The sequence below is a fragment of the Neodiprion virginianus genome, chromosome 4 (genome assembly GCF_021901495.1).
Source record: "Neodiprion virginianus isolate iyNeoVirg1 chromosome 4, iyNeoVirg1.1, whole genome shotgun sequence".
NCBI classification, from domain to species: domain Eukaryota; kingdom Metazoa; phylum Arthropoda; class Insecta; order Hymenoptera; family Diprionidae; genus Neodiprion; species Neodiprion virginianus.
In genome coordinates, this window is record NC_060880.1 from 34,708,026 (window position 1) to 34,727,276 (window position 19,251).

The window sequence follows — 19,251 nt, forward strand, 5'->3', positions numbered from 1 at the left end:
GAGTAATGGCCGGGGACAATATTGGGTTATTAAACTAAACCGCTAGCGAGAGTCGCAGCACGGCTCGTTTCTACGCTGGATAACGTTTCTCCCGCAAAGGTACACCGAAATGAAAATAAAAGCATCATCGACGAGCAGCCCTGTAATACATGTATACATTACATTCCGGTTATTTCAATAATTTCATCGATCGTCGAAAGCTACCCGAACTGGATTTTCTCAATATCTCGAGTTACAGAGGTGGTATACACGCGCTGAAAATTAGCCAAGAGACGGTAATTAATCACGTAATTAAACTGCGGATGGCCAGATTGCCGCATCTCGCGTATACAAGGGAGTGCGCGGCCTAAATTCCGAATTTTCATCCCCAGGCCGGAATCTTTTCTCCCGGGGCACTAAGGGTGGATAAGATTCCCCTCCGAGCAGCAGCCTACTTCGTCGGGTCTTCCTGTCTTCTTGTCGCGCAAGAGACTCGCTCAGTCATTTCGATCACGTGACGCGACGCGAGTAAGCGGTACCAACTGCCACGAGGTAGAAAATTAACCGAGTTCGTGGGGCGCTAAATCAGCGCAAGCTGTGCTCGGAATCTTATTGAATTAGGAAAACCACTAGACTATTATACGATGGTAGCTTTCGGCGTGAAGCGACGCCGTATAGACCGAGGGAGGATACGTTCAATTTACAGGAAAAAATATACCGAAAGAAGTGTTTTTCAGATCAGAGCAACGCCGTTTATTCCATTCAAATCAACTTAAGTAAATTTCCTTCTCTATAATCGATGAGTTCAAGCAAACTTTTACTCGTCTCGCTGTCTTAGATGACATAGCGAAAGAATTTTTACCGGAACTACGAGCGTTTTCGATCACTGTGTAGCGCCTGGTAATAATAGAATTTCGGTAATGCTAAAGCTGCGTATAGCTGGGAATAACCCGAAACGAAAAGTGGGAGGGAGGCTTTCGATCGCCTCTGCATCAGCCTTTACCGCAGTATCGGTATGGTGGAGGTTGGGGGTGGAGGAGGCCATTAAAAATGCAGGGGCTGGAAATTGAAGTTGGAAGTCGAGCGCAACAAAAACAATGACATTATCCCCTGTGTGCGAGCCCCGCGTGCCGCTCGCTGGCTGCTGTGTCGATCGTATATCGGTAATTTAATTTGAATTTGCCGTTCCGTTTGCGCAACCGTTCGGGCATTGTGTTTGTTTCGAAATGACTGCATTGTTTCGCCCTGCCTTTTATCAGTCCCGCTTTTAACCCGCACGTATAGAGCTCTGCCCGCTACCGATTTCCGCATTGCATCTCCGGGCTCCTGATATTTCGACCTTGCGGTTCATGTGCGACCCGAAAATGAGAAAATGAGAAAAATCCAACTAATTATCGAATAACGCGCCGACGAATCAACCAAGAAACGTCTGTTTTCCGAATAGAAAATTTTTACCTTTCAGGAATAACTATACGGAAGAAGAAATTTCTGCATAATGACTTTTGTTCGAGTCCGCTAGTGTCTTGGAGGGCCCAAAGTCTTGGGGTTTCGATGTTTGGGTGACAAAAGCAGTGAGTTAGTTGAGAAAGAGCAGACAACCATATATTGCAAATTTACGGGGTTTAAAGAAATAGAACTCTGGACTACTCGCTAAGCTAGCTAGAAAATATCAGGAACGAAAATTGAAGACTTTTTATGTAAAAAAGACAAGTGTCTCTTGCCTCTTTGTGCCCGTAAAGAGAGCCTGCATATGCCACTTCTTTGAAAACATCTAGAGTCGGTTAGAATCGAACTAGTATCAGGTCAACACCAATTATTCACAGCAAACACATCGCGAATTATATGCCTTGTACATTTTCTATGAAATTTCCTATCGAATTCAGATATTCATTAAACTTCAAAACATTAACCCATTAAAGCTCGGGAAAAAACTGGGTCAGATAGAAAACCTATGTGGAATTTTTTCGTCAGAGTTCAATTTTTCAGTGCAATAGTTCTTATGATGGAAATTATGGAGAGTTGTAAATTTATTCGGCACGATTTTACACCAACAAACTGAACTCTGACAAAAAATACGGTACATAGATTTTCTTCATCATTTTTCTCGTAAAATCAATTGGCGCAGTCAGTGTTTCAAACTAACGACTTTCAGCATAATTTGTCTCAATTTTTTACATACAATTGCAAATGACATGACAAAAAATACGTTTATTTCATTTTTTCATTTTGCTACGAATAGAATAGTTAGTTAGTTTGATGCTATCTGACCCAGTTTTTTCCTGGGCTTTAATGGGTTAAGAACCCACTGCGCTTAAGTAAATAGTAAAATATCCGTTAATTATAAACACTAATTAGTACAACGTGGTTTCAAATTTATTAAAAACCAGTGTCCGTACCTCGCGTATATGTTTACACGCAGAGTCAGTCAGCTCAACGACTTTCTTTGTCCGAATGGTATACCTAATGTAAAAAATGGTAGTTTTGAAATTATCAAAAGTTGTCTAATTTGTACTACTACAGAGAAATTTTCATAGTCAAATTGGAAATTCCATATCGGGTATGTTAGATTAACGCCAAATTATAATCTGAACAATTTCACCCTGTATTTTTGTCACAGTGTAGACTTTTTTTTTGCGAAGGGTTAGACAGGCACGGTAACGATTGAGATTATACCGTGTGAATAATCTATGTTTATATAGAAAGATCTTGAATAAACTGGAAATGGGTTCAATGTGTCCAAATTCAACCTTGATTTACATCACGGATAATTTTTATTCCTGGGTCCGAAGAATTTGACATTTCGAAAAAGAGGATCCCTGTACCATCAAACCTATCTATTCCCAATTTTTTAAGGCAAACCTCGCAGAATATTTTTCAAAATTTCACGATAAGCAGTACCTGACTATGCTACGCGATTGTGACAGGCGTAAGAGATTGGAATTATTTTGGAATACGGTGAAAATAGAGCCGGGGGAAGATCGAGGAACGTCTGTTCGGTTGGATGTCGCCCGATACGTGGTTGAACAAACCGTCACGTCGGGACGTTGACTAATGATTTTCGTTCCCGCAACGCGTGATCGTGAGAGTATCAGCCACCCAAGTAATTGACGTCCACGAGGCAGAGCCGGAGTAGTACAGGTATCCAGTTTTCTGAAAATCGTTGCACTCCGTTACAAGCCACAGAGTAAACTTCTCGCGGAGCCAAAATCTCTTTTGCATAAGTCGGGGGAGACGAGGGAGGAGGTTGGCACACCTATATCCGTAAGTGCAGCAGCGAGACGGAGAACTTTTCTCCTCATCACAGGGCATGAAAAGTTTGGTAGGCAGGTAGGGCAGGAGCTACTCGGAACCTTCTCCTTTACCGCATTCAGACTCGAGAGACCCTCGACTCTCGACTCTCAACTTTAACCATGAAACGCGAAGACCCGACGGTAATAGCCGCCAATACCAAGACGTCGGAAACGGTTGTTAGACGAAGCGATGCTCTTCTGGCTGCAACGCGTTGCACCTTATACGCGTGCACAGTGCGGGGTAAAATTTCACTGCGAGCTTCCGACCGGCTTTACGGGCTTTGTAAACGATGCTTCAACCTAACCGGGCACAAATTTTCATCGAGAGATGCACGCGATACGTCAGACGCATCCGTTACAGAGTATTTTTTTTTTTCTCCCTCCTTTTTTCACTTTGTTGTTGCTCGTGTAATCCTTCTCTGACGACGTCGTTTCGCTCCTGTACATTTCCATTCTCTGCGGTCCAAGCAGTTTCGTATAATTGCGGCATAAACGCAACCCCCGCACCTTTTTTCTGAGCTTCCTAGCTCCAATCTTGGAGTTTCCGAGTGGTGCAACATTCACCATGATGCCAAGCTGACATTTCTTTGAGGAACGCAAATTTGTGATAAGAAATCTGTAAATCTATTTTTATTTCTTTTCTTCTGGGCTGTTGGGAAACCTTTACTGCAGATATGTCTGAGTATTTACTTATGGAAAGCGAACCGAGGAAACAAGGATTGGAGGATTATGAAGAGTATATCGTGAATGGAGATGGATTAACGGTGGGCTATTGTCTCAGTTTCTCGTTTGTCCCTTCATTTCAATTGCCAACGTCTCAGAACCGAAGGTTGATTGTACGAGAGCCATGGCACAAGAAGCTACGACGGCTTAAAACTAGAAGTACAGGCATCGCGGACCAGGTATTATCTGAAACTACGACTTGTATAATCGCGGAAAGTTTCGAAGTAACAAACCGGTTTTACAACCGTCCCTCTGTTTTCATCAGCAAAGTATGTTAAAGCAAAGGCGTTACTTGCATTTCAGTTTACCGTACCGAAGGCTTAATAATTCAAAGCCAACACGGAATGACTCCAGGCTATAAATTCCATAAATACACAAGTACGGGAAAGAAACAGCTCTCTGCTTTGCTTCGTGATGGATTTGCGATATCGTGACTGACAATTAGACAGAAATACGCGCGAGAACTTCGACCGTGACGATACAACTGCAATAGGTACGATAACTGTGGTGACGCTAAGTAATTACATTCGGAAACTTCCTCTTTCCACTTCCTGCAGCTCTCTTCCCAACCTACCTTCCTTCTCCTCCTCCTCGCTACCTGCGAGCTATAGACCGTTCGTCTCGGGTGAAACGGAGAGAATATCTCGAGCCAAGTCTTGGATGTTAAGGCCCGTAGGGTGCGAGTCTGATAGAAGGGAGAGGACTACTTCTCCATCAGATCAAGACGTGTGACTCGAAGATGAAATTGGTTCCCTTAACCGTCGGTATAACATAAGATGTACGTCGGGGAATGTTCGTGACTTTAAGTTACGCCGAAGTGTTTGTCTTTGAAACTCATCAGCAAATAACGCGAAAGCCTAAAATGGTTGATGGGTAAAGGAATGGGAAGAAATTCTTTTCTACCAAGATTCGAAAAGATCCTAGGGAATTATCAGACCCACCGTATTAAGTAAATCCGAAACGTTAGGAGGGAATGGAAATCGGTTGGACGGTCGTCGGCGTACCGGATCGAGAAGGCACGTGGCTGAGAAACTGAAGGATCAAATCTACCGTTTGCAAAGAGCCGATATCTGGAAGGATCAAAATGGGGCGTTTAAGCGAGCGCCAATTCGCAGTCGGTGGATATCGTGGCCAGCGATCAGATCAGGGAGGCGGAGAAGGATGCGTTATACCCTAACCTGTAGAGTTTATTGGCTTTTCTTTCATTCTATCCTTGGGAGTGGGTTTCGGTTAAGATGAAGGAAATGAAGAAAAAAAAAAAAAAAGCGAATGGAAGAAAGGAAAAAATCGGCAGGCAGTCATGCGACTACGGTAATGAGCTACGAAGAATCGAGGGTGGGTTTAAAACCTAAACTGAAGAGATGCACTTGAGAAAGGGATTATTAAAAAGAGGCCAGAGCCTCCTCCTTGAAGAGGGCCAATTGGGGAACATCGGGGAGCAGGAATAAAAACGAGAGTAGACGGACCGCCACCCCTGCGTATACATACGCAAGTATATACGGGGTAAAAAAGAAGTAATATTGGCTATAAATTACTTTTCCAATAATCTCCCCCTCACCCTCTCGCGACTTATTTATTCAATCCACTGTATCTGCGCATAAATTGATTCCAGACAGGTGGGACGAATTATTTAAGCAAAGATATAAATCTCGATTCCTCCTTCTCCCCCGAGCCTCGATCCCTCATCCCCATCCCCCGTTCTCATTCACCAGAGTTTGCTTGACTTTCTCGGCTGGACGAAGACGAGGGGATGTCGACCCCTGTAGGAGAATCCGATCTGCCCCCAGAGCTCGGATCGAGCCCGAAGAAGCTGCCGTCAGACGTTAACGATACGACAGAGAAAATCGGATTTATCTACACTAGTCAAATGAGGGAAAGACCCTCTTGATGCCTCGTTCTATCCGCCCCCTTAATTCTGCCGAGAGATCCTCGTTCGTTCTACGGTCGTAGAAACGCGAGATCGAGATGAGACGATCCCAGGTTTTGGCTTTTATTAAATTTTTATCACCTTTTATATCCCGCTATAAACTGATTCACCTTTAACCCCGCGGCAATAACAGCAATAACGTCGGGGTGAACACGTCACTTATCCCATCCACCATCCACTCCAGACGCTGGCACGTATCCAAATCGCCCGTTCAAAACGCGTTTCCCCGTTACCGTTGCGCCAGATATTATTGTCCGCAATGAATATTGCCTGTCTATTCTCGGCGATATCATTATTTAGAAGACTGAGCCATCGCGGGTACCGACCTCAGCCTTTCCTCGCTTGTACATTTATTATCGCATGAATTATTCAACACCCAGAGACATCAGAGTCGAGTGTCAACCGCGTTTCTCCACCGCTGTGCGCTGCAGACACTTTCCGCGATCGCGTCCACTTACCTCTTCAACTCCTCCTCACGTCTTCTCCGACTTATACTCGGAGAACGAAAACGTTACCCCCTCGTCTTGTGCCACCTTCTGCATCGTGCGTCCGCATCGAGATGAATACGAAAGAAGCGAACCGCTGAATTCAACCTTAACGCGTTTCGTGGAATACTTCAACGCATTACTTAATTGGTTTTCTTCAGTGGATCACGCAAGAAACTTAGACGATTCGCTTTTCTTTTCCACTCCCTCATCCCGCCTGAGTTTCCGTCAAAATTTTTCAATAATCACTCAGACTTGTCGATTTTCACGACACAATATCGCGACAGTCGTCAAAAGATGACGATATTCATTTGTCGCCAAATAAATTCGTACCTTTCAATAGATGGGGTTCAATCCCAGAATTTACAATTTTCCCGAATTCTTCGACAACCCTGCCATGTTTGGAATAAGAAAAAAAAAAAAAAATCCATCAAGTTGTCGAAGCGGCGTGACGCATTTGAAGAATTTCCGAAGGTATGTACCACGCGAATCGCGGTTCATTCGTCAGGTAATCGACGGCATCAATTGGGATTCAGGAGGAATAGATCAGACGAAAAAAATTCGGAGTAACGCGCGTGTAAGAAGTTTCGGGGTCGGCGGCAGCATACGTGGAAAGCATATGTAACCGCTCGATCTGGGAAAGATGATGAAGACTCACGCGTGCCTTGGAAATGTGCCTATCATCCATTAAACACGCGGGTCCCAACCATAACTGGTAAAATATACACGGATGCGAAACCGGAAGAGCGCGTATCTCGTCCGCGAAGCTTAACCGTCCTTTGGTGAATTTTATAGGCCGGCGGCACGTGTTCCAGGCTCTCGGTTTCGAACTTGTTACCTAACAGAGGGCGGCTCCGGCAATGGCCTCAATAACGATCAGGAGGGTCGTCCGATAGCGTAAGACGTGTTAATTTGGGCCGCGTTCAAGCATTCGGAAGGAAAAGTAGGCGGAAATGGCCGGTTAAGATCTCGATAAAAGCAGCGCCGATCTTATCCCTCCTCCTCTTTCACCCTCTGAAAAAAAATAGGGTATTTAGGGGAAACGCGAGTACCCGAGTTGAGGTAATCGAGCCCTCGGATGCTGCAGCAGCGGTTTTCGCAGCGGCGATCAGAGGCTGACCCGGAGAGAAGCTGGCGCGAATCAAATATAGAGGGGTTACGGAAGGCTCGCTACTTTCGTCCCTCCTTTCCTCCCCCGCCAATTGATAAATTGGGACGGAGAGCCGACGGCCTGGAAGGAAGAGTCGGAGCGAGAAACGAGAAACGAGAAACGAGAAGTGAGAAGTGAGAAGGCGGACCACCGACGCCCTGCATCGTTTTTCCACCAAATTGCTGCCTCTATTATTAAAGAGGCCGAGAGTAACTTACGGCTCCTCGAGGAATGGGGAGTTGAATAATAATCCGGCCCTGGTAACGCGATGGTTAGTTTGAATTAGGTTCATCCCCTCGTTTTATCCCCTCACTCACCGCCCCGCGATAGTTCGCCCGACGAATTTATATCAGTCGTTAATGGTCAATGAGACTGTTAATCCCAACTTCGGGATGCGCCGTGCGGTGCTTTGAGAAACGAAAAAATTAACTGTCTCCAAATCTTCTCCCCCAATAATGAACTCGCAAACGTTTGAATTTGGAGATTAATATATGTGGGTTTGGACTCCGTTGCAACGACTATGCGCTTGATCGGTGAACAACTATTGATAGATTTCCAATTGTGAACCGAAAGGAGAATGAGAAAGCATTCGGGGAATTCGATTGGGGTTCGGGTTAACTGGGAGAAAATCGACTGATCTATTTTGATCGAGTAGTCGGTATTTCGCTGACAATTTCTCACATTCGTTACTGCGTTGAAATAATTTCGGTTCAACGGTATCGATAATTACCGCACGAAGGTAATTCGAGGAGTGAGAATTGACGAAGAAGACATCCTGCGACGTCGAGAGTTCAAATGTGACAATGAGAAAATTCCTGACATATTACGGAGAGGTGCGCAGTTACAGCGGAAGGCGTTCCTGCACATTCGTTCAAAAGCCGTGAAAGGATATTTGAGAATAACGGGGTAATTTGGATCGACGTGGGAAAGGCGAATATGCGAGTTGCATCGCAGTGCAGCAAGTGGGAGGAATATGGCCAATGTCACTTTGGCGTGTCTGGAGGTCCGAGTGAGAGCAATGCGTACATAAATTTTCAAGAGAAAGAGGGAGCGAGAAATAGAAGTTGAATGAAATCGGGGGAGAAAGGACAGCTGCGATGGGAATGAGAACACGCTTTCGGTCGGGAAAACGTTTATTGAATAACATTACAAACGGAATTCGAACCTGTTCAAATGATGGAGTAGCTAGCTCCCGGACCAGACAGACACCAAAACAATCAGTCTTTCCATTTTTCTTTCTCACTTTCCTGTACGGTTATTATTTTCAGTTTGCCCCTCGCTGTGTCTGCGTGCGATGTTTTTTTCTTTTTCCTCCTTTCGCTTTTTCTCTCCACATCGTCCGACACGTCGGACGATTGATTCGCGGACGATTTCCGGTCAAAAACAGGCGACGTGATGAAAAATAGTCTCACCTACTAGATCCGGCGTAGAAAGGCAAAACGTAGAAAATAGAAGCCGATAGACAGAAAGAGAGAACAAAAATGAAACAAAGTTTCGCAGCGTGGAAATGAAGACGAATATAAGTTAAAAACCACCTCTCTCGTCCTTGATATTTCCTCGTCGTTCTATACTTTTTCACTTCTGACTTCTTCTCCCAGTTTCTTGTATATATGTGTGTGTGTGTGTATATATATATATATAGATATTGCACGAAAACTCTTTAAAACTTGAATTTTACTCCAGCCGAAAAGTGGTGCTAAATTGAAGCCGGAGAGACCGGGCAGCAGAGCGAAAGAGAAAGAGCTGGGATGGTCCCTCGGACTCCGATTTAAATTCACGTCAGGGCGTGTCTTTCCGTTTCAAAAGCAGAATTTATATCGTACGCAGCTTTGTAATTAGCGTTCAGAGAAGGGATAAGGAGGAGAAAGAGAAGGAGAAGGAAGCATTTCACGGGGCTGTCGGATGTAATTACGTCACGGAACTTCACCGTTTTGCATATTATATTGTATATCAGGGGGCAGAAATCTCGGCTGAATGATTTGAGAGAGTCCTTTTCTTTTTCGTCGAATAAAATTTTTAGTTTTCTGTTTGAAAACGTCGAAACGCGGCCGAGTCCGCGTAATGCGAAAGTCAACGCAACGGCTCGTCATCTCCGTCCGAAGCTTTTATAGGGGTTAAAAAGGTCTGATATATACATATATTATACGGGGATGAAAAACTGCGGATCGTCAAACACCGGGAGGCGACGTCTGTTGTTTCGCACCTCCGGCGCGACTCTCGGGGCGAGGGGGGAAAGAATCAGAGCGACTCTACCGCGTAATGCGGGAGTTTCTCGTCGTCGGGGGTGTCGGGCGGGATGAGGCGCATTATTTCAAAGCCGAGCATTTAAAGTTTCGAGGGAACGAGCCACCCGCCGTGTAGAATAACCGTGAGTGGGGGATGAAAAAACGACGGGGAAAATAATATACGAGGCAGCACCTAGAAACAATGCGGGGCCGTAGATCATCCAAGACGCTCGAGAGGGAGGGGGAGGGGGAGGGAGAGGAAGAGAGAGAGAGAGAGAGAGAGAGAGACACGCCGCAACGACGCCCGCGACGCCCTCCATTAAAAATATTACGCCATCTTGCCCGCGCGCCAACCCCGTCAGCGACAAGTCCGAGTAACAATGTGCTATTGTTATTGCTGCAACCCCTGAAATATGAAACGCGACACCTCCGAATGGCCAGACGATGGTCTTATAACCTGACTTTTCTCTGCTTAGGGAGCGTCGTTTATGTCTTTCTTCTCTGCTAACCACCGGCTCGACCCCCGGCCCCAGTATTAGGAAATCTGTCGTTTGTAGGGGGCGGATTAGTGTTTCGAATAGTCGAAATCACTCTCGTCGTTACACCGAATTTCTCTAGTCAAAACGTAACGGTAAGAACTCAGAATTGTTTCAATTGCGAATAGTTTTAGATGGTCGGAGGTTCGAATACTACAGATGTACAACTGCATGAAAATTTGTCTTAGAAACTTCCGGAAGTTACAACTCTATCAAATTTCGTCCATTCGATATTTTTTAACGGTCAAGGAGTTGGAAGTATCAGGAATTTTTGCTTCTTGGACTAATGAAATTCTACATCTAATCACGGTTGATCTCGACTTCGACCCTTCGAGTCCTCAAATACTCTACTCGGTATTGTTTTTTAAGGGGTATGGCCACTGTAAATTTTTTGAAAAATCGATTTTTTTTTTATTGGCTTCAAAAATAGTTTAAACCCTCTAGAATAAGGAAAAAAAGGTCCCGTGCGAGAAAAATTTTTTTTTGGCCCCCAAATCATCTTCAAGCGGAAAAACTGTCCTAGATATCGCGATGGATATCGCTGTTTGCACATTCAATGGCGGCCTTACCAACGTCTTGCAAATATTCAAGATATACATACAAGATATTCACATACAACAGCACAAGAAAACAAATTTGAACTAACTGGTGATGAAAGGAATTAACGACATCAGAGTCAGGGCGGCTAGGTGGTCTAGTGGAGTGAGGCTCCGGTAAAGCATCGCTAGACACCAGGTTCGATTCCTGGCTCCGTCGTTGATTTTTCGAATTTACCAGTTTTTCAAATTTATATCTTCAAATATTCAAGATGTTGGAGGTGGAAATTGATGTACAGTTATATAATTTCTGCATCGAAGCCGACGCCAAACGCATTACGCACGCGAAGACATCTCTGAGCGACGCGGAAAAAAGTGCGCGTGCGCTCCAAAACTCCACCAGGAAAGACAAAGAAGACGAAAATTTGGCCATCGAAGGACAAATATATGGTGCTGGGATTGCAGACTAACGGTAAAATTTTTTTTTACCTCCTTTTTTTTATTTTTTCCAATAAAAAACTATTCGCAAAACTTTAAACGCGTTTTTCTCGAAACACGGTTTTTCAAAATGGCACGCAGCATCACTCGAACAATTTTCATTTTTTTCACTTGAAATTTTGACCAGATGTGAACATTAACATTATCTTGAGAATGTCGATCGGGATTTTCAATAACTTTATTTATTGATTTTTTATTAACAAAAAACTAGCCGTTTTTTCGTCAAAAATCAATTTTTTTTTTCAAACGCACGCTAAATCCACAAAATTTGATAATTTTTAAAATCCGATCGACATTCTCTAGCTATAACCCTCTAGATTGATGGTTTTTTTTTTTTTTGTTCTAGATTCAAAAGTGCACCAGTGGTGCTGCGTGCCGCGGAGCCCTGCAAGCAAAACATGCCCCGGAAAGATAGCTGTGGAACCGCCATTTTGTTTTTTTTTTGCTGTAAAAAAATTTGATAATAAAGTTTAATGTATGCCCGATAACACCCTTAAAAGTTTTTTTTCAATTACTTTCAATTTTGGAAGCAAAAAATTCGTGAAAAAACCTTTTTTTTTGGACCGTTACAGTGGCGTTACCCCTTAAGGAGGGACTTTTTAAGTTCAAAACTAGAAAAAATATATATTAAAAAAAAACAAAAAGAAGAAGCGAGAGGAGTAATAATTTTCCAATTCTAGTCCAGTGTCGGAATTTCAGCAAACTTGGATCTTACGATTTACAATGGTCTCTCTTTATACCTTGTAGTCGTTCTAAAATCTGCTTCCGGCTTCCAACGACCTTGGATAATCACCGGAAGAGTGTTCATCGCGGAGTGTTTGAGCAATAAAGAAGCACTACCGTTGATTAGAATAATCCGTGCGTTCGTACCGTCAGAAGCAGAGTCGCGAGATTAATTTGGGTTAAATTGACGATTTAATAAACAACCGTTGCCGCAATGTACGTGGAAGAAACTGCGAAAGGCTCGTTCGGAAGAAGTTGTAACGCTGCTAAAGAGAAGACGGCGGTGGTTCGGGGCTCGTTTTGGGCGCCGCTGACACAAATCTTCAATCATTAAGAAACCGCGCGGCATTTGGAATTCCCATCAGCACCACCAGTCGCTACCATCAACCGTCCACTTGCCACCCCTCCTAAAAACCTCCCCCGATCCCCGATTCACCCGCTTTTTCACCGCTAATTTCACCATTGTTCCCGAGGCTTCTTCAGTCCTCGCCGGGCGCCAGTCGCCCCGATATGTCCTTAAAAACACCGGCAACCTTCTACCTTACACCTCAATTAATATGCATCCAGATGTCGCCGATGTTTTTCCGCGGAATAAGTTCCTGCTCGGAGTTGTTAATTTGTTTGTAAAATTCTTCCAGTCATTCTACGCTGCGATACGATGTCTTTGGAAAAAAAAAAAATTCTTCCTCGCGGATTTCCAAGGTTTTAGGATGTCCTGAATTGCTGCAGGAAACGCTCGTCATCCGGAAAGTGTCGTTCTCTTTTCTTTCGCATTTCGCTGACAAATTGACCGGCAGGTTTGCGTGTCCGAGGATAATCAGTATCGTGGGGTACGAATATTTTATAGACGACAGTGGAATAACTGTTTCGGAACAATGATAACCGCGTTGCTTATCATGCCGACCTTAACATAACGAGTGACGAGGATCGCACCTGACCCTTGACACCTGTCGCGTGTATTATCCCGATTTCACAATACGGCAGAGTCTGGGCATATTGACCGCGTTGCTCGCGGCTGATGCAGCAGATTCGCTTTCTTTCACGAAGCTTCGAGAGCGCCACCGGATCGCGGAAAGCGAATAGTAAAACAGAAGAAGAAGTAGAAAAAAAAGTAACTTAGATTCGCGCATATTTCCAACGTCCATCTTGAAGGAGACGCGTTGTTTCTTTATTTTCAACCATGCCGTGCACACCGTTCCCAACGGTGTCGTGACGTGGCATAAAGCGGGTTATATTCCGAAGTTTATGGGGTGCGGGTGGTGATTTCTTATTCGGAAATAAGACGTTCAGGTCCGGCCGAACACTACGGGAAGGCTCGGCTCTCTTCTTCTCGAGTATTACCGGCATAGCTGGAGTCCCTTTACGAGTGTCAACGGCAGCGAAAACAACCCCTCTTTGTTTTTATCTCACCGTGTCTTCCCTCTCCGGCGAACTGTTTGACTCGGAGAAAGAAGATTTTTCCCGTAACACGTTCGTCCCTCACCCGGAAACGATGAATAACTGCAAGTTCCTCAGCTCGGCTCTACCAATTTTCCTTAAAAATCCGAAAAGGATGAAACGCGTTGGAGCGTCTGATCGAAGCTCTGCACCGAGAGCTTTTTCTACCAACGGCAGAATCCTGCAGCCGCCTGGCATCGTAATTTAAAGATCACCCGGCAGACGTCTCCTGAGAAACGCCGGGGAAGCGTGTGCTTTGCGAGAAAGCAATCGGTGTGAAAGCTCGGCCCGCTTTAAAGCGTACAAATTGTTTAGGAGGCTGGAGGGTGAAGGAAGAAGACAAATCTCGCTGATGTCGGTAATACATCGTGTATACCACGCGTACCTCCAAGGGTTTCGATGTGTCGTTCCGCAGTCTGTCCCGCAACCGAAATCGTGCGGAAAAAAATCGTCAGCATCGTTTTCAAGCCCTTCGATTATACATATCGGCCGTCCTGCGCCGGGGGAGGCGAAGGAAAATCGTCCGGGCTTTTCCTCCGTTTTTTCCCTTCCGCCGACCGTTCAACCCAAATACCGACCGTGTATTTTCCCTTTCTCGGCAATATCGCGTGCCCGGCTATTCTCCGCAGGCTTAATAAAGACGCCGTCGCGGGGCGTTTAACCTCGCACGTGTCTGCGAACCCGCAAATTAGTGTTTTTGCACGCGCCGGTACACGTTGTTCGGTAATTAATTTAGCACCGGACTCGTTCCGCCCCCCCCCCCCCCCCCCCGTAGCTGCGCTTTCACCCCCAGCGAGCCGTTTGATAATTACCCTCGCGACGTCCGAGGTACGCGCAGGTTGACCGGATCATCCTGGCCGCCTGCTTGCCTGTTCGTCGGCTTCTCTTAACCGCTTTCCGCCTCTAATTGCTCTAAGCCGCAACCGAATCCCAAGGTGGTTGGTTCGCCCGGATTCCGCATTGACGCGAAACACCTCCCAAGACGGTGAAAATTAGACGGCTTCGTCGCTTCTTTCAAACTCCAGCTCCAAGTAGGAAGAAGGGATTCGGAAGTTGGGGGGGTTAATTTCTTTTCGTGCCCCGGGACACCGCGCCGCAGCGCCGACTTTTCGATCCGCGTTGAAAAGCTTCTCGCCTGCTGAAATTTTTCTTCCAAAATGACTTGTACGCACCCAGAAAGGATTTGTTTAATTTATCGAACATTGTAAAATATATGGTTATTCCATTCAAATAAATGTTATTTGTATCCAACAAAAATGTGATAGGAACAATAATTCGTCTTATCAAGTGAATCAAAATTTATTTTATTCGATAAAACATTTATTTAGCCCTAATTGATCTTCACGCATGGTAAATTTAAAGAATTCTTTTTTTCTGTGTACAGTTAGAATATATCACTTAGTTTTCAAGCTTGGGAAAGAATTGCAAGATTGATCGAAAAATCAATTCTATGATTCCGGCACCAAAATTTTCTTTTCCATTGTATAAATATACCTGCCGTGTCGCTTTTAAATTCGATTCTTTAATTTTCCCATATTTCAATTCGACTCGATATCATCTCCACACGATACTTGACCGTAAAGAAATCTCGGCAATTCCCGAGCACATAATTCGATCGCGCAACGCGTAATCCGTGGTCGTAATAATTTCCATGGGGGTGGCTTACAACGTATAACGAGAGTGAAATCCCGCAGCCCGATATACCTTCCGGAAATAAATAGCCGGCCATAGCGTGTGACCGCATAAAACATTCAGGCAAGGTAGGCCTTTGAGCTGCGGATGGTGAAGGTTCGGCCCCGGTTATGGGGTGTATAAACCCGATCTAAAAGTCTATAACTTAAGGACCTAGCGAGAAGGGCGGTAGGCCGGAAGCCCACCAAACGAACGGGTAAAAAGGCTGTGGGGCATATCTGCAAGGCAGGACGGAGCGTTACGTAATTAGCCAAATACTAGCTGGCGAAACTATCAAGCCTTATTACAAACGGGACGAAGTGTCGAACAAAAGTTGCAAAGCAAATCGTAGCGCAGAATCCGCCCCAAGCATACGCGACGTAACGCGTAGGTGAATTATGTAATTGAAAAGGGGGTGGCGCAGGGTTCGCATATTTTCGACCCCGGCGTTGATGGACTCGGTCGGCGGGAGGTCGTTCATAAATTATATAATGCGGGGGCGTTAATTATGGCAGAGCTTAGGTCCGCTCGGGGGCTGTTTAGGGATCGAATGCGGGGGGCGGGACGCCGCCGTCAACGTCGCCGCTGACGGCGTAGGCCTCGAGGCCCCGGCAGAATCTGTCGGATGGGGGATTACACGTTTAATTAACCCGACTGCGTGCCGCGCCTCGCCGCGCCGCGGGGTAAGCAAAGTCGAACCGAACGCAACCGGGTCCAACTCCTCTTCTAGCCCCAGGCCCTCGGCTCCTCTGACTACGTGACACAAATACCTACGTACAACGTGTAACCGCGGAGTTTTACTCCCGCCAAAGTCCCAGTGACGTGACGTGCGGGATGCAGAGGACACGAAGAAACTTCGTTAAACTATATACCGTCGGAATGTTTGCACGGATTTAATCATCATCCCGTTTTCATCACCCCTCTGAAAACTTAAGGATATACCTGCTCCGACATGACTACTTTTTTTGACAGAAGAACTTGAAACAATTTGTTTTTTTTTTTTTTTGGTTTTCTTTTTTTTTTTGGCGGCTCGATTTTTGCATGTGCGGGATTAACTACGTCAAACTAAAAGGAAAAACTTGTGCCTTTTTTTTTGGTATGTCCTGAAATTTTTCCCTTAGAATATTGTGTTCGGTAAGATAAGTCGGGCGTTGCAATTTTTCTTCAATTTTATTTAACACGATAAACACGTTAGGTTGCATTTGTTTCCGACGGTGGAATCGAAGTGGTAAAAATTTGAAGATGAATCGTTTTAATTCTAAAATTTAATAAAAAATCGATGAAACGGCAACGACTAAGGTAGGCCTGAGAACTGGAGGATGTAGATATCTCAGTGCAAAACAATATGACAAATTGAAATTTTAGCCAAACGAAAATTATTGTCGTAGAAACATGGTGGCAGAAAGTTGGTTAATTCCTCAAGACGGTGGCGGAAGATTTTCCCGACGTATCCATATATTACCCGGAGTTTCATGCATACATGTAATAATATTTACGCGAGTATCCAGTCATCAGCGTGGCGAGGATGGTTTCCGGTTATCGCGATATGACGCCAAGTTTCTCAAGTTTTAATTGTTTCGGGGGAAATAATATTCTCCTCGGCCTATTGTGTCTGTCGGGACGTGGAAGCGACGCTCTGCAGGAATCGTTGCCGAAGCGCAGGGTGAGGAAGGGGGTGAAGGGATGGGGGTGAAGATGAAGACTGATTGTGAGGCGGCGGGCCCGTCATCGTCCTCTTGAGCCAGGTTGAGCCTGAAGTGACGCCGCGCGGATATAAGCCGTGGGATTTTTACTCATTTTTGGAACAACACGCCCAAGGATTTACGGGACAGCGAAACCCGGACCCGCGTGTTTCCATATACAACGGGGTTTTAGTTTTTTTTTTTGTTTTTTACGACATATATATGTACGTACGGTGTTTTATCCTTATCCCTTGTTTTATCCCGCTTAATGTAATAATTGTTGCGAGGTTCTCATTCACAACAACCGGTCTTATCCTACTTTGAATTTATACACACATTGTTGTTGTTGTTGCTGTTTGCAAAAGTGTTCGCGAAAGAATGAAAGCGGGGGGGGGGGGGGGGGGGATAATCATCGAACACAGAAAACTTTCGTTAGGTCTGAATTCCCGACATTAAACATGGGTAACTGACAATTTTTGGTAAACAATTAAGTTTTCGAGAATTTTGTTTCAAACAGCCTCGCGTCGAGATGCAATGTACGTACATCCGAGATAGTTTCCTATCAAAGTAGGGAATTAATTTATCACCGTTCGTAACGAGTGAGGAACGGTTTTTAGTAGATATAGGACTACTGCACACCGTAAGCGGCGGGATGACGGTCGTAATAAGATTATATAAGATTATAGTCCACAACGCCGGAAGTTTGTATTGGAGATTTGAGGTAGTGGAATAAAATCACCTGGTGCACACGTCAGTTAGAGGAGCCATAGACGGGGCAAAGTTACGAATCTTCGCAGGTGTATCGACCGATAAAATAATTACATCGAGAGGAGCGACATTCGGACAAGGCTTGCTAAGCGCGTTGCTTAAGCGACTGCATTTCGAGGATGCTTCATGAATCACCTGCGGCATATGGAAACACCACGCGAAACATGGATTGAAATCGACGTTATTTCGTACATGCGTGATAATTGTCGTAACAAGAATAATAAAAACGAGAAGTATATCACAGTTACCTATGTTACAGTCATATGGTGTATATTAGGGTAGTCCAAAGGAAATTTTTATTTATTTTTTTGCTCTTACCCCCTCAGATGTCAGTGTTTGATAGAAAGAAAAGAGTACTCTCAAAATATAAGCTCGTTAACTCAAGTCTAACAGGTCGGTATTTCAATTTTTATTTCCCATTCATTTAACGTGGGAAAATTTCATTTTTCGTTGAAAGTTAAAATACTCGTCAGGTATTCGATATTTTTCAAATTCATGCACAAATCCATGAAGCTGATTCTTCAAGCTTTCCAGACTTCCGTAATAATGCATGGTTATCGTCATAGAAAACATATTACCGTCGTAACAGAAAAAATCGATAGTGTTATAACGATGATAACTATGCTTTGCTACAGCGATTTGCAAAGTTTGAAGAATCGGTACCAAGGATCTACGTGTGAACTTAAAGAATATTGGATATTATACGAGTAATTTAACTGTTAAAAAAAAAGTTAAATTTTCCCATGGCAAATGAATGGGAGATGAAAATTAAAAGATCTACCTGTCAGATCTAACAATACAGAGCTCATCTCTTGGGAGGTTCTTCTTTCTATAAAACATCAACATTCGAGGGTGTATAAAGAAACTACTTTTTTTTAACCACCCTGGTATACGCACGTATAAGATATGTTATTACGAGTATAATTCAAAGTATACAATATAAGTTAAATAAAAATAAAATAATAATGATACTGACGTTGGACGGGTTGGCGATGATGTTTGTGGGACTACTGACCGCGTTGCTGTGGGTCTGGTCCGTCTTCAGCTCTCGATGATTGCTGAATTGGACGTAAACAGCTCTTCCTCTCAGCTGGGCCACGCAGGATGCGTAATACGTCACCATTGTGGCCGCAGCCCCTTCGTCGGCCATCTCCAAAAAGGCCTGAAACAACAAACGAAGATATTACTTTCACCTGTCGAAAGCTCGATGATCATTTTGAATCTGGAAAACGTCGCGGTGTATTCAGTTTGCAAAATTGACTCACTCCGAAGGGGAGGGTGAAAAAAAGCGTGTACAAAATCATTATACATATATATTCATGTGACGCGCACGCCGCGAGCATCGTTTACTCTTTAGCGATGGGCGAGGAATTGCGAAAGTGGCGGAGGGGAGGGGGGGGGATTATTTTCCCGTGGGAAAGCCGCGAACACGAATATCCCCCGGAGGAGTTTTGCTTGCCGCTGTACAAATCCCGGGGACTCGCTTAATTTTCAATTTGCGAGAGAGTGTTTACACGTTCGGCCTAGTTTCCCGCTCGTCGTCTCGCCTTTGCTGCCGCTCTGATATTTTAGTTCCCCAATTCGCTTGCCCCATCTTCTCTCTCTCTGACTCTGCAACGTT

The 19,251-nt window shown here is 44.6% G+C and overlaps 1 protein-coding gene across 7 annotated transcripts in view; it reads right to left on the bottom strand.

The window, feature by feature from the left end:
* LOC124302987 (polypyrimidine tract-binding protein 1) overlaps window positions 1–19,251 on the bottom strand; it is a 350,109-nt gene that overhangs the window by 20,264 nt on the left and 310,594 nt on the right. For 6 of the 7 annotated variants that reach the window (XM_046759630.1, XM_046759627.1, XM_046759632.1 and 3 more), the window contains one exon: window positions 18,607–18,792. In XM_046759630.1, coding sequence (XP_046615586.1) covers window positions 18,607–18,792 — 186 coding nt within the window. The remainder of the gene's footprint in view (window positions 1–18,606; window positions 18,793–19,251) is intronic. The other variant, XM_046759629.1, reaches the window with a different exon arrangement.